Here is a 16,557-nt window from a genome sequence, read left to right on the forward strand (position 1 = left end):
ATATTTTCTGTAAGCAGAGGCCCTCCTATTACAGGACAGAAGCTCTCCTCGCTTCACTTCCTGAAGTCATTTTTCAGGAGTGTGGATTTCTGAGGAAACCACAGTTCTAACTAGTACTTACAGAAGCAAAAACAACAATTTCCATGCCCTACAATTGTTAGGCAGTTACCATATGCATTTCCCCAGGACTTACTAAAAAATAAAAATAAAACAACCCCCTTCCTCCCTGCTCCTTTGGGCTTCTATGCTTTTCGGTAACATAGGGAGAAGTGAGGTTGCCACTCTCAACAGTTCTCCTTGCCCTTCTCCTGCTGTGATGCTGTGCAGAGTCAACCAAGGGAAAAATGGATGCTGCTCCATTTGGATTTTGGCAATGCTGCTCCCCGGGGCACATTTGAGTTGATGATGCTTCTGCTCTTGCATCAACAGGAAGGAAGAAATCAGTTAGTGCTTAACTGATAGCCAATTACTCCAGTTACTGATGCAAGCTCCCATCATCTGTCTCCATCTAAGAAAAACAAAGCAGGAGTCACCTGTACCTGCCACTTCCGAAAACGAAGAGGGAAACAAGACACTTCCAGCAACAAGTGCAAGAAAAACTGGTCTCTGCCAAACTGACAGCTCTGCAGTGATCCAGATATACCAGTTCAGAAGCATCAATAATGTATGCTTATTGAGAAGGGAACCTTTGAAGATGTACCTCACTGCAGGTATTTACAGATTGAGAGTAGCAGATATGTACAAACTGTTTATGTATTTGTAATCTATAAGTAAAACTGTGGTCTGTCCAGTATTACTTGTAGCTTTCTTTAAAGCTCTCAGTGATGTATCAAATCCTCAGATCTAGCATCCCCTACAAAATCATTTTAACAGAAGATCTCCAGGACATTAAGGAATCTTGTAGGAAGTGACAGAATTGACAGGAATGTAGACTATGGTGTACAGTTCACGAGAAATTTAAACCAAAACCAGATATTTGACTGAGGTGCTCTTATTTATAATTTATCTTGCGGAACAGTGAAAGACACGTGGCAGTTGTACTCCTTTTGAGACCCTTATAAAGATTTTATGTTGAAATACAAAGCAACTTTCTTATTTTATATAATCAAGGAATGGAAAACAATTTTTATTAACATGTTTTACATTTACAATCTTTTATTAGCTAATCAACATCAACATGCAAAAATAAGCGCTAAATACAAACCTCTACAATATGGTTTTGTTTAAACTACAATGGTTTAATTCTTTTCAAAAGTCATAAGGATGTGTTCTGTAGTCAGTAAAATTGAACTATTAGTTTCAGTAATGAATACTATTTAGACCCTAAAATTATGTAATCATCCTGCAAGGCATCTTCAGAAAACTTCGCCCAACACTTAAGAATACCAGCTCATTTTCATGTGAGTACATTCTCAAAGCAAGAAATAAGGCAGTAGCACTAATGATTTCATATTGAACCCTATGCACATAACTAATAACTTTAGAAGGACTTTAACACTATGGTAGACTGGAAAAAGAACATTTAAACAAGCATTGGATTTTGCCTGAAATGTTCTCGGTTCCTCTTGATACTTATGCAACCTCCTTAGAATATTTGGGTTTGGAAAAAGACTTCATACTCCTTCAAACCAGTCCCTAGTTGATCCTCCAGAGAAGCCAGTCTTGTGTCAATGACATCAATACCTTCCCATGGAAATAAGTTACATGATTCATGTTCATGATTATTCATGTTCATGATTACTTCACGAGAGGATCATAAAGAAGGCAAAGAGGAGCTTAAAGGAGAACATATTTGTGGTACTGAAATCTTTCATAACAAAAGGGTCTTGGACAATTGTGAAGAAGAGGGAAGAAAAATGGATTTAGTTTCAAATCTGTTGCAACTTTTCCCCCAGTGCAAGTGTCCATCTTTAAAGAAAGTTATCCTTTAGAAGATGAAAGTACTTTTGAGAAGAGTCCAATTTTTCACCTTATGTTACAAAACCTTAACAATCAAAATTTGTTTTTGTTTTTATTCAAGTACAAACTTAAGTCATAATTCCTCTCTCTCTTTTTTTTTTTTTTTAAACGAGTGTTTATTGTTGCTCATTGATCTTTGGTCGCAAGAAACAATAATGCCACCGACAGGTCTGACCGCCAAGGTGGCAGGTTTTGCTTCTTTGCCACACATTAAGGCCCCCCCCTTTACAGGGTATGCCAATATACACTGTGTCAAAATTCCAGCGGCACTTCAGCGTGTGTTTTACGGACCTACATGATGTAGACTTTCTCAGCTTGTGAGAAGTTGAAGACTTCTTTGGTTCTTGGGCAAATTACTTTGTCATCTTGACGAATAGAAAGCAGAGACTAGAAAAGAGTGAAATCAAAAGGTAAAATTCACAACAGAAAACCAAAACATTAGTAACTCAAAACATTACTTAACAGTTTAGTAAATAACATTTTTTTTTTTAAAGTTATACCCTGAGGTCAAAACATCTTTGTCCACAGAAGTTACTCTGTATTAACACCCTCCAAAGAAGAAAATTTCCATTGCCATTTGATTTCATGCTATTAACTCCTGCATTCAATCACACATTAGTTTCTTTAAAAAACAATTTTATCACATATAGTCCCTTAAAATTTACTGTTAAAAGCTACATATGTTCTGCTAATAGAGATGATGCTTCTGTCTGCCTAACAAACTTTAAAAGCTTATTTTTATTAGGAAGTTTCTGTGACCACTGCTATTTTAGACTTCAGAAAGTCATTGATTTCAACACTTACATTGTATCCATAGACATATCCATTTGGTAACATCATAGGAGGATTATTTTCATTCATTACATCCCCCGAAATCTTGCAGACTAGTCGGGAGTTGGCACAATGTGCCATAGGCAGAGGCTGAGCCAGCTTGTTCAGGGATTTGCTACACACAGGGCAGTCTGGGTTTTTTGAACTCCCGTCCTCTTTATAACACTGTCTATTTAACAGCAAGTTAAGGTACAACCAAAGAATGCAACATGAATTAGTTTCACAAAATACATTAGAAAAGCAGTAAATTGTGCAATATAGCATAGGTTATAGAATGTACTTAACTATTCAAGTTCAATATATACATCTAAAAGTCAAATGCTTGGTTTCAAAAATGAGTAAGAGTGAGCAAAAAGTACCAGCCACATTCCACAGGTGAAGTTTCCACTCTAAAGCATGTCCATAGCATCGTTACTTCTCTAATACACCACAGTGTGTAGGAAACCTAAGTTTCCAAGGATGCAGGATATATTTGAATATTCATGTCAAAACCAAACAGAATAAATTTGTAAGTATTAAAAAAAATAAAAATCATAGTCCTGCTCACCGGCTCACCAACTTTTGCAAGTGTGTTACCTAAGGACAGATGGAAAGATGGCCTAGTATGAAAACAGCATAGACTGCACCTTATTTTTTTCCCTCCACTCCTACTGTCCCCTTTCTTTTACTGTAATGCCATTTATTACAATCTGTCCTTAATTTAATAGAAGCCAATTCATACTTCACTTAAACTCATGAATAAAAGTATTTAAATGCCGGATTTCCTCTTTGAGTTCTCTGAAAAGCATTCGTAGAAGAAAAAACACTCTTGTGCTTGCTGGCAGTACATGCATTAAAGGATACGGTGTTTTTATAGCTGAAAGGCCTGCCTGGAGTGTTATAGTAAAAACAGAATTGTTTCCCAGCTGATGTAGTCTGTAGTTATCATATCTAAACTGCTGGATCAGCATTCTCCATCGAGCAGGGTCCAAGAGATCCTGTTAAAAAAAAACACCACAGCTATAAGTTGTTTTTAATTTAGTTGTCCTGGAAGGGAGTCTGGGAGGGGTAAATCGTACAGCACTCACTGGACTGAATCCATTACAAACTAGACATATACACGTTAATGCACAGCATGAGGGTACTTGTTAAGGAAGGCCCTTTTAACACTAACTTTTAGAAATTTAGATCAATTATTACATAAAATAGAGGACCGATATCCCACCTCCAAACTTACTTTCCATTATACTTGTGCACACGAGCTTCTAATGCCATCAGATCTTAGCTTAAAGAAAATGCGTTAGCTTTTACAGCAAACACAACTGTGTTCTAATTAAGTGACTCTGCGATAAGCGTTCTGTACCTATGCTCTCTGCTCTATCAAAAGTGATCTAACTGCAGATTTAAGTGTTATGTCCCCACTTCCCCATCTACCCAATGCTCTAATTAATGTATGTAAATCCCGGTAAAGCTTTATTTTTTTTCCTTTCTAGAATGCCAGTCTACCTATGAAGCAACATTAGCATGTGGGTGTTTGCTCTACAGCCTCTGAACCAACATCACACTGGGCAAACATCTGTTGAATAATTAGAAGCTTTTTTATTTTTAACCTCAACTCAGGCTAATTCTACTGATACCTCTTTCTGATGTAACCTCTCTCTCTCTCTCTCTAATATATATTATATATATATGTATTTACAGAATTTCATATCATTTCTGAGGGGAAGAAGGGCTTTAAATCGAAGAGCTGGCACAACTCCAGCTTAGAGGATGCTATGCATTTAAGGACAGAATTAGTATGTACTGTAATGCTGAGAATTACCCTAAAGAACAGGGAACAGTAGTTAATGTAGCTTCCATATAAAAAAAAAAAAAAAAAAAAAAGAACTAAGCCCACAAGCCCACAGAAGAATATTTTGAACCCTAAAAATAACGCTGTGAAACGTAGGAAGCGAAGACTGAAGATATACTTGTGATATTTCACATATACAGGTAAAGACCTTGTTCTTTCCTCCTTTGTATCCATAACCTGTGTTATTTGTTATGAGAAATGGCAGTGCTGACCACTCTTAGAAATTTAGAAAGAAGCTGAATATTATCAACTGCACATTCTATACTTGGAGGCAGCTAGAAGAAACAATATTTTTAGTTCATTAAGCATGTTTTTAAAGAAAGTTATTTAAAGACTTAAGGACAGACAGAGGTAGCAGCAGCAGCAAATTCAAAACATGATATACCAAAAGTAATTAGGCAGTGACATTACTGTGATGCAGACATCAGTCTTCACGCTTCACTCTGTACCACCTCAGCCCTCTCTACTTCCTCAAATTGCTGCTCATGCAAGAAGGGGGAATGAAGAAGGATGGACTCCAGCACCGCCTTCTCTTGTAACCCGTACTCTTGAATTCCCCCACCCCAGAAAGATCAGACTGGCCTGAGACATATAGATATTTAAAAGTATTTTATGAGCAAGTGTCGTGGTTTAACCCGGCCGGCAGCTAAACACCACGCAGCCGTTCGCTCACCCTCTCTCCCTCTCTGGGACGGGGGAGAGAAATGGAAAGTGAAGCCCGTGAGTTGAGATAAAGACAGTTTAATAAGACAGGAAAATAATAATAACAAAATAATAATAACAATAATAATAATAATGATACAATGGTGATAATAGGAAAGTAATAATAATATGTACAAACAAGTGATGCACAATGCAATTGCTCACCACCCGCTGACCGATGCCCAGCCTAACCCCGAGCAGTCCGGCCCCCTCCCCCCGGCTAGCCACCCCTATATATTGTTTAGCATGACGTCAGATGGTATGGAATACCCCTTTGGCTAGTTTGGGTCACCTGTCCTGGGTCTGTCCCCTCCCAGCTCCTACTGCACCCCCAGCCTGCCCGTTGGCAGGACAGAGCAAAAGGCTGAGATGTCCTTGGCTTAGCATAAGCACTGCTCTGCAACAATTAAAGCATCGGGGTGTTATCAGCACTCTTCTCATCCTAAGCCAAAACACAGCATTCCACCAGCTACTAGGAAGAAAATTAATTCTGTTCTAACTGAAACCAGGACAGCAAGTCTTTCATCATTATTTTAAAGTTACATGTTAAAATAACTACATTTGAAAGAAACTTAGGAAATATGTTGCAGAACTGCAAAAGGCCAACTTTTATAGAAGTGCTAGAGTGGATTTGGAATGACCTAAGTGCAGAAATTTCACCTTGCCTTCTGTAACTAACAACAGAGCTACCTGAATAGTGTGGAGAACTGGTTTACACATAAGTCATAAGTGTTAATGCAGAATGAAATTTTGTCTCCATGAACAAAGGCAAAAATGACTATTGGACTGGAGACAGAATCTGCAAAGTTGACATTTTTGGCGCTTTATTTTTATCTAAAGATGTTCCCAGTTTTAAAAAAGGTAGAGAACAGATGCAGCTCAAACCAGTCCTGGTTTGATTTTCTGACAAGCATTTGGAGAGTGGAACTACACCGAAGATGCAGAACCACCAGGAATAGTAGATGAGAGATAAAAGGAAAACGTCTCACAGTAGAAACAGCTGGACCAACTGCAGGTCTACAGTGGAAAAAAAAAAAAACAAACAAAAAAAACAGCACAAAGAAAGAGGTGACATGACACGAGGAAGCAGCAGAAAAACATTCAGATGTAAATGCATGGGGAAGGAAAGAATCCTGTAGAATCCGAAAAGAAGTATTTGCCTGACTCTAAATGCTACAAATCTACAAGGAAAATTGAGGCTGAGAACTCATACAGATGTAGGCAAGAGTTAAGGCAAGAAATGTGTAAGCATTTAGTAAAGCAAAAAGCATTATTTCTGCCACCACACTGCATAACTGTTTGCTCTATCAAATGCCCCATCTAGGACCGGAATGTTCCCAGAGTTCTAGCTTTTGTTCTGACCTTAAGGCAATTTCTGAGAAGAGTCTAAATTAGATCCCTAATTAAGAGCAAAAGTACCACAAATGATCAAGAAAATCCTCTGACTGAGAGCCTAGGTGACTGAACACAAAAACAGTTACTGAATGCCCAGACGGAATAATTCTAGCCAGAGCTACACAAGCGTGGTCACAAAATATCAAAAGAAACGAGCTTGTTTTTCCACAACACTAAAATGTCTATCTTTCTACAAGTTCTCCTCAAGTACTAAAAGACAGGACAACAAGCCGGAGAAAGTTCATTTAATTGGTTGTAAAGAACCTTCTTCCCCTGAGTTAACAAAAATCAATTCGTTAGAGATGTCTTTTCATTGATTTAGAGGTAATTCTACTTAAAGCTATTTTAAGGAGCCATTTACGCACACAACTCGCAGTCAACATGCTAAAAGCATCTCCAAACAAGTTTAGACCAATTCTGTTTTATCCAGGTAATTATTCGAGGACCAAAACCATAACTTACATAAACTAGGTTTTTTACATCAGATTCATAAAGAATAGGGAACTTGTTCCAATAGGATGCTTGTATGTGAAACAATCCTAGCTTTTTTCCTTGCTCTCTCTCACTGCAACATTCTATCTAAAATCCTCTATTGTGCTTCAAGTGCTGGTTATTTCCTGCTTATTTCTTTAACTAGCAAAGCAATAAAAGCAGTCTTACATCTAGTCTTTTACACCATCTATGTTCTTGTATCCTACGTAGAATACAAAATACCAGGGTCCTTCTGGGACTCCAGGATCAGCAAAGCAATTGACATTAATTCTGTTTGTTTTTAAACAATTGATTTCAGCATCAATTGTTTAAAAACCATGCTTATATATTGACATTGCCAGATATTGGCATGGCATTTCACAGGATTCTTGTCTTGCTTTGCCAGCTCTACTCTTGTCTACTTTCTGCCTCCAGTATGACATTAGAAGAAATTGAAGAGAATTAGCACATGAGCACAGAATAAACTTGCCATCTGTAAGAACAGTAACTGCCTATGAATTTCATTTAATTCAAATTTAGATGTAGTTATTATCACTAATACCTATATTAATTTGTATAGCTCAAATAAATGAACCCCCTTAAGCATTAGAAATACTCTTTTCAGATCATCCAAATGATCCTTCTTCATCCCAACCACAAGAACATTAATTTGAGTACAATAAAGAACTACTGCTAGTGTATTAATGCTACAGCCTGATATCTTTTTTCTTTTTTTCCTTTTACTTCCCCATCTTCTGTCTCTTGCTATATATTTGCATGTCATGCTTCCGCTCCCAAATCTTTAGTGCCAACATTGAGTTATTACTATCTGTATTAACATAAAGGCAAGGATTGGTATTAAAATTAAGGACTATAAAGATAGATTTTAGAAAGAAGAACTAAAAAAACTATTTTATCTACAGATTATCACTGCATTCTCCTGTGAGGAAAGAATTACAAGTATGTTTTCTTATTCTGCTGTATCAGTGAATTTCAAGCATAATATTACCTTATAGGGGGAGATATGAGTGTCTGAAGGAAAGGCCAACATTCCCATCACTTGTCGAACCTCATCCAGCTGGCTTCCCTCAGCCTGACTGAAATGCTTCCTTGCATGTCTGAAATACAGAATTTAGACCTTTTAGATACATTTGCTTCTAAATCAAGTAAATTAATATAGCTACGTTAGAGTTCAGAGAAAAACTCGAGATTCTATTCCCAATACACAAAATCAAAAAGGTGGTGCACTTAAGGGCTTTAAAAACATCCTACAAATGGGAATGCAAGAATGACTTTAAACATTAGCAATTTCATGCTGTAGTTTTTTAGAAACCAGAACTTCCTACTGTAGCATGAAGTCTAACCTCACCGACACCCAGAATGACGTGTCTGTGACCATTAGAAGAAATGTCTCCATTTATGCAAGCTCAATGCATCACACTCCTTTTGCAAACACTTGCAAAAAGGAATGTGGCCTGATAACCAGGTATTACAAACCATTAAAAATTCTTCACTTCTGATTTTATCTTGTTTATCTTGACATTTGGGAGAATGCTTGCTTTTGAGTAAGTGATTTTTTGGTACAGGCTAGAAGGCAGTGTCACTTTCTGTACAGACCACTAGAAATTGTAGGGTAATGCAACAAAAAAAAAAGCTTTTTAGTAGCAGCTTCTTACTTTTTGCCAGGGAAATACAAGCATAACCTATAATCAGTGTGAACTTGTTCTTAAGAGACGCACAAGACTGAAAACTTGGATATTTGAAGGTAGTGGCAGAATTACTATCGATATCTTTAAAGCAAAAAGAAATTAAGGTATTCCACAAAATACTACCAAGAAACTAGGGAATTATCAGGTAAGGCTATCTGAATACTTCAAAATGCTGTATGAAACTTCCCTATGCCATCTTCTCAACATCATCAACTCTCAAGCTGGAGTTTAAGTCTGCGGGAGAACCCCCCAGCCTTTAAACTGGATGATTAGTTCAGCTTTTCTGCCAAAAGCCTGTCTGCACAGCACTGAAAACATTGCAGAGTAGCCTGAGTACAGAATCAGCTCTGTATTGGATTTCTGGCATTGCTTAAGTGCAGCAAAGTCTTCTCTGTGCTGTATTTCTCCCGAGTTTGTATTACAGGGAAGCCACAAAGTCATCTCTGAAGCACTCTAGTGAGTGTTTGTTCCTTTTAAACTTGTTAAAAAATCTCTTAAGATCTTTTAGAAAAGTACAAATTGTTTTAGAAGCATATGGTGTTCCTTAATTGTCCAATTCATGGGCTGAGTTCAGAAAAAGAAAGATCTAGATAGAACTTATAAAGCTGTCTTCCACTCGCTGTGACTGGGTCACCAATACCAGAACAGGCTCTTCAGCAGCGTTTCAGAGCTCCTACTTCCTCTCCCACCCAAGGCAGGAAGCAGGGGAAGTTATGCAGGACAGACTGTTTCCACTCAGCTTCCTATTTTGGGTGAGCAATTCAGGAATGTAAATATTGCTCCCCAGGTGATTACTGGTGTGAGAGCAGAAGTACAAAATTTGTGGCTTGAGAGTAGAGCCGAGGCAGGGTGAACATGCTGGAAGAGACCTAAAGCGTTTGTGCAGCCCTGCAGATGAAAGCAAGAGCCCTTTAAAAGAAAGCTTAGGGAAAGCAAAAATTCAGACCTACCAGTTAAACTAAATTTCTGTGTGCACACTCACAAGGGAAAAGAAAAATAATTTTAAAATGATCACTGTGCACTTGTGTTGCGTGATGTTAAAACAGAAGCGGTACTTCAGCTTTGCACCATCCTCGTTATCACTGTGTATCCTTCTCCCTGTCAGGCCTTGACAATTTGCTCTCACATCCCCCTTCCAGGAGGGCTCTGAGCTGCAACATGCAAATACCAGCCACACAACACACGTGTTCAAGAAGAGATAGAATAGGTATTTTGCTGTGTAAATAAAAACCCCACTACATGGGTGCTAGCCTTTCAAGTGAGAAGTGCTCAGCAATCCAGCACTGCAATTACTTGAAAAATAGTGAACAAATTGCGGTGTGGAGGCCTTCTGGGGTTCAGCCAGAAGGAATTACGTTTTCTAAAGTGACCTTCTGTTAGTTTTCACCTCCTGACTTTCCCTGCTGTCTCTGCCCCTTAAGAAAACAAGGAAGTCTTCCCATAAGGCGTGACATGCTCATGTCTGGACTGACTTTATCCTCTGACTGCCAGCAAACAGAAGTAAAAGTGAAGACAATCCTTTAGAAAGAGAAGCAAGTTTGTTAATTCGCAACACTTTTTTCCCTGTCTTTATGCAAACGTCATGCTCTTGGAGGTGTGTATGAACCTCAGAGTACTTATTTACAATGATTTTAGCACCACTAGCACATATTAGTCAGTATAGCTATAGCAGTGGACTACATTTTTTTTAAAAATGATTATCAGTGGACCATCGTTGAAACCACTAACCGAAGTCTTGTGATAGATCAAAGCAATAGGCAGGAAGTTTTTTCCTTTCCTCAAATCCCCAAGTGATTCTAAAAACTCTACAGAGACAAAGTCAGCTTCTGTTTGTTTGAAATTGCGACACCTCCTTGGGCTGGAGGAGCAGCTAACTGTGTACTTGACAAATCCAAAACTGAAAGGGTATTTACGAAGGCTAAGACTTACAGTCTGTCTAGTAAGGGTACGATGATTTTTAAAAAGCTTTTAAGCTATGGAGTATGCATCTCTAGATGCCCAATACTTGAACTAACGTATTTATCAGGAAGAATCAATAACTGAACACAAACATAGGAGGTTATCAAGAAAGGACTTGTTCTTCCTGCTCAGTCTTTTTGACCCGTGTCTGAATGCCCTTATATCAGAGACCATTGTGACTCCTAGCAAAATCTATAATCCAAGCACTCAAAAGTATTTTTAATTGGTAATTATTTTTATGCTACTGTTCAAACCCCATCCCCACTTCCTTCAAGGAGATGGAGATGAAGGAACAGGCTGTGTACATACACTCTTGCAGGAGGTAAGTACACTGAAATTTAATGGACTGTGGTCATTTTCTCTTTCTCTGTACATCACCAACTTTTTTTTTCCCCCTTTTACTACTTTTCTCCTTTATGTCCTAAGAAAAAGCATGCAGGATGTTTCATTAAGCCTTGGCTAAAAACGTGCATCTCTAGCCTCCCATGAAAGCAAAGTAGCCGAATGCTCTCAGATTTTCCCAACTGAGGTTAGTGAGAGCCCTGAAAGCGTGCAATTAGCATCATCAGCCATCAGCTGCTACCAAATAGGTACGAGCTTTCCAAACACCTGGACAGACTGCAGGAGTTAAAGGCTGATCATAGGAGGCTAAGAAGAACTTTGTGACGTACTTAAGCAGGAGTGATTTACTCTTTGTATTAAAGTAGCAGTTTTTGTACATTCTCAAAACAAACTCTCTCAAGACCACTCTGCTAAGCTACCTTAGAGCAAGGTCAGTTTGTAGATATATTCTAAAAAGCTACTGAAATTCAAACACTTATTATATAAAACATATATTTTTAAGGCTCACATCCATTTTATCCTAAAAGCAGGATGCCACTTTAGAGGTTCTCAGCAGGCAGTAAGCAAAGCTTTCAAACTTATTTAAACACCAGCTGCGTTTCAACAAAATGTCAGCTCTCCCGAGTTCCACTCATACAGGAAACTACTTGGTAAACAGCCTCTTTCTCTGCTTTCTAATGGATGCCTGACCTATTTATTGCACCTCGGACACAATACTGAAAGAATCCCGCTGCAGGCACTTAACAGAAGCAAGCTAATAAAAACACCAGTTGCAACAGTTTGCTATAAGCAGTAAGATTTATGCTACCCCTTTCTAAAATACATAGTGCCTTACTCATTAGACATTTATTTCGAGGCAAAGTAGAATGTAATGGCAAAAGCTAACATTTTTCAGCCACATTCTTGAAAAGGACAGCATTGAGAAGTTGAACTCAAAGCATAAAATTATCAAAACTTATCCCATTAGAGAGTCAACTGAGAAGGCCTTCAACTTCTCATAAATTTAAAAGGAGCTGCTAAAAAGTTAAAGCAGCATTATTACTGCTGGTGAATTCTAACTGCCAAGTAAAAAATACATGGTGACCCTGAACTCCAACAGGTATATGGAATACACGTGCTTTACCCCTACCGACACAGCATATGGAAGCTTATTTGCAATGTAAATAGGACCTGTAAGTTTTAAATTTCAGAGGACCTAGATATGTTTTAATATACATTTGGAAACAAAGCCCCAAAGGTAAAAAGGAGGAGCCATAAAACAATAAAAGCCTATGTTAGTACAAATTATCCCATGCCAAGAGCACTGGGTCCTGAAATGCTGAGGGTGACAACTTGCAAATTTTTACTACTTCTATAAGGAAAAAGAAACAGAAGGAAACAAATTTTCAGTAAAAAACATAACACGGAATGACCTTAATTCTTTGTCCTAATTCTCAGCCCATCTCCTTATTTCAACTCTGGTTTCCAAGCTACATAAGGAAGTTGCAGCTCAAAGAAAATAGTTTTTAGAGCATGGACTATTTATTGTTAAGATGCATGACTGCACATTTGGCAGAGAGGCAAAAAGAGAGTAAAGCTGAAGGCACAGAGGCACAGTATTCATTGGATAAAGAGCACAATGGGCTTCAGAAAACAGACCAAGCAGTTGAATCTCTCACCCTTTTCATCTGTACCTGACTTAATTCGTTAGGATTGAAAGCTCTATCAAAGGGTACGTGCACACCTCCAAGTGACAGTATGTAGATCCTTCCCTCCAAATTATTAGCATGCTAAAATTAGCTGCAGTTTTATCAGATTGCACATTTGGGTGTGACCTAAACAATTATTGTTTAGTTGCAAGTAGGGCAAAGTAGTAATGATGTGAGGTAGCTCAAAGCAAACACGAGGTATGAACAAAATTAGAAGTAACAGTTCGTAATAACCCCTAAAAATAAAAAGCAAGTCATTTTGGTGGAGGTGTTAGCATTATACTGACCTCTCAACAACGTTGTACAGCGTTTTCCTTTTTTTGTTTTTAATCTAAGACTCTCTCGCCCATTTTATTGAAAAGAAGTCATCACATTCACCCTGAAGAAGAATTTCTCCATCTAAAGCAGACAACTGAGCTAGAACACTTTCAGTCTTTGGTTATGTTATGATACTTTGTGTTTCCTATAGCTCTGCACTCCTCTGACCAAAAAGGAGCTTTTCCACAAAATACAAACCTCCTGCTGGTTTCCATTTCTAGTACAGCTTTAAAGGCAGGAAGACTTGCAACTGCCTTAACATCAAACTTCATGGAAATGTTCAGGTACGGCGTTATCATCATGATGCATTAAAGAAGCATCAAGTCTGGCCATTAAAACTCGTCATCTCACCCCAGGCTTAAAAGGTCTTACAAACCAGAACTTGCTGTGACTTCCTTTCCCCTTTCTCCGTGTCTAAGCTCCAGCAGCTCTGCCACCTGCAGCATACTTTATGGTGCTGGCAAGATCTGCTTTTAAGAATTATCAACACATTTTATAGTCCCACTACCAAACTTCCACTCATTTCAGCAGAACTGGTTTCCTGCATTATCCTGGGGTGTTAGTGGTCCTGATTGTTAGGGTTTAGCAATAAAAAGCATAAATTGCCAAAGATCACCTTAATGGTTGAAGTCAGCTCGTGATTTGGTCTAACTTGTTCTCTGACTCATTCACACCACCTTGGGCAGTGCTGTCTTGTTCTCAAAGTCCTAACACTGAACAAGTTCAAAAGAAAAAGGACAGTGAGTTTGTTCCTTTATTCAGGACTAAGGGAAGGGAATGGGAGAGGGTAACATAGCTTGTTATCCTCACATAACAGTACAGAGTTGTATGAAACGTTAAGTATAAGACAGACATTTCACTAAACTTAGTATTTTTATGATAAAATTTTATGCTAAAATTTTAGTATTTTTATGATAAAATTGCAATGAATTCCTATAAGATGCTAGCTGTACCTCTTGAAAATGAGTTTAAGGTAAATATGTTCATTACACGTCACCAGAATACACAGTTGCTTTATAAACAGATAGCTTCCTAGCCCTTAATTGAGGAGTAAAAAAGATGCAGAGTTTAAATGACAACAGTAAGTTGTTAAAAAGGTACGGTGTTGTTCCAGATGCACCTTCAAATATTTCCACCCCAACTTAAATGCAAAACCTGATCACAACAGTGCTAGCAAGATCCTTTGCAGCAGTGGGGCTTCTGGGTATTGCAGTAATAATCACATGTTACTAATGAAGCATTATAGCATCTTATACCATCTTATTAAGAAATCTGTTCGGTAAGCATCCTAATTTCATACCTCACAGCATCCAGTCTCTTGTTCTGTCGAATGAGTTCAATGAACTCCTGAATCCTTAGGCTGAACTCCAGACAACTCTGAGATTAAAGACAAGACAGGGTCTTAGATGGTGCCACAACTGCACTGCACAGTAGGTTAAATACTATGTGTGCACAACAAAAAGTGTTAATAACATGCAACCTTGTTTCCTTGCTTTTAGGTATTCATGAAAACAGTTGAAACGCTGATTTGCGAACAAGACATCAGCACGGAATTCCCCAAAAGCAAACAAACCTCCTTCTGCTTCCTTCGAAATTTCAGTACTTAGTAAGGATAAACTTCTTCCTAATGACTGAAACCATCGTTATCTGGGATGCAAGTGAGAATAACAGGTTTCTTAGTACTATCTTACAGTTTAAAGTAGCAGATTGAGCAGAAGTCTGGGGCTATGTGATAATTTAAACAAGAGAGGTCTGCCCAGAAGACTGCAGAGTCTTTGAACCTCTTCTATTACCAAAAAGCAGCACAGAGTTTAGCTTACTGCAGTCATCTCTCCCCCTCCCTTTCTTCAAACTTTTATCCTGCTGCTGCTGTCAAACATCTAAAAGCCATGCTGAAGACAAATCTCAAACAAGAAAACCAAGTGCCATTTACCTGTTTTGGGAAAAGGGTAAAAACTGAAGCCTAATGAAGTTGACAGTGTCCCTTTAAATCAAATTCCATCACCAGTTCACAAAATCTATAAAAAACTTTGAATATATGGAATTAAACAGATTCTCCCCACCCGCCCCCCCTTAAAAGAACAAGTCACTATGCTTCTTCATAGGGACACAGTCAACTGTTTCATTACCTTACAACCAAAACCCCAAAGTCCTTTGAACCTTAAAAAATAACTTTATTCCTTGAGTTACCCTGTCCCATTTGCCAAATGTATTTTCTCTTCCCCCATGCTTGTACTGAATAGTTGCCTTCTGTTTATTGTCCATCAGTACAATAATATCAAAATTCCTCAGTGACTTCACGAGGAATTTGAGCAACTCCAAATTTGTATCAGCTAACAGCCCGGGGTGACTAATGCACATATTTCAGCCATTTATTTTAAGATTAGAAATGTAGACATTAGAATGTAAGTGATGCATTTTGTTACTCGATAAAATATAGCTGTTTAAGCAACAGAAGAATTATTTTCCATCTACACATTTTTCTGTACTTGTACCTACATTTAGCAGAGAATAAATATTTCTTCTCTCCTTTATTTGGAATTTTCAAACAAAATTACGTTAAAATTCCCTTTTGTTGAGATCCACACAAAAGCCTCATTTAGAATTTTAGCTAAGTTTGTTTCTATTAATAAAATTAATCAAATTTTTAAATGGTTTTAATACCAAATAATAGGGCTTAGTATTTCATTAAAATATTTCAGCAGCAAGAAACCCAAAGCCCAAGAAACAGTCTTCAGTCTTTTTTTTTTTTTAATAAATCTTCAAGTAAGCCACAAGTCAATGGCTTTATCAATTCTGTAGACAAGTGTAACTGAAAGAAAAACATCCTGAACAGTGAAGATGATGCACATATTTCAGCTTTTCATACCTTGAAACAATTCTATAGCAGCTATTCACAAGAGTTTAGATGGCTCACATCTGTAAAGACTACAGGACTATGTGCTTTCCCAGGCCAACATCGTTTGATTTTTTGATTTTGCTCATGTTTAGATGGTGGCTTGGGTTTTAGAACATTAACACTGATAAGTAGCTAAGCAACCAGAAACAAGAAATGTCTGTGTTTCAGAAAGAAGCATGGGGACTTCTTTTCTTCCAACTCTGATCTCTTACAGCCTTAGATTTTTAAATATCTAAGAGTAGGGCTTGCAGAAATATATATTATTTTTTTTTTCCAAGAAGAGGGATGGGGAAAATTTTTCGCTCCTTGTTTGTTGAAGATTGGTGATGAAAAAATAGCACATTGAGATTTTTTATTTCTTATATTGCTTATCATATTAAGATTATAATTTATTTTATTTTTTCCCCAGCAGTATAACTATGCAATAGTGTTTACATACCAATTCTGGTTTTC

General features: G+C 37.8%; 1 protein-coding gene across 3 annotated transcripts in view; it reads right to left on the reverse strand.

The window, feature by feature from the left end:
- Positions 1 to 1,105: 1,105 nt before the first annotated feature.
- The window catches only part of MAEA (macrophage erythroblast attacher, E3 ubiquitin ligase), a 50,285-nt gene continuing 34,833 nt past the window's right edge, over positions 1,106 to 16,557 (reverse strand). For all 3 annotated transcript variants that reach the window (XM_027455709.3, XM_005016135.6, XM_072037851.1), the window contains exons 5-9: positions 14,506 to 14,582; positions 8,199 to 8,307; positions 3,634 to 3,767; positions 2,764 to 2,959; positions 1,106 to 2,346 (exon numbers count right to left, since the gene is read on the reverse strand). In XM_027455709.3, the coding sequence (XP_027311510.1) occupies positions 2,251 to 2,346; positions 2,764 to 2,959; positions 3,634 to 3,767; positions 8,199 to 8,307; positions 14,506 to 14,582 (612 nt within the window). In that variant the 3' untranslated portion in view covers positions 1,106 to 2,250. The remainder of the gene's footprint in view (positions 2,347 to 2,763; positions 2,960 to 3,633; positions 3,768 to 8,198; positions 8,308 to 14,505; positions 14,583 to 16,557) is intronic.

Source organism: Anas platyrhynchos, chromosome 4 (genome assembly GCF_047663525.1).
Source record: "Anas platyrhynchos isolate ZD024472 breed Pekin duck chromosome 4, IASCAAS_PekinDuck_T2T, whole genome shotgun sequence".
NCBI lineage: Eukaryota > Metazoa > Chordata > Aves > Anseriformes > Anatidae > Anas > Anas platyrhynchos.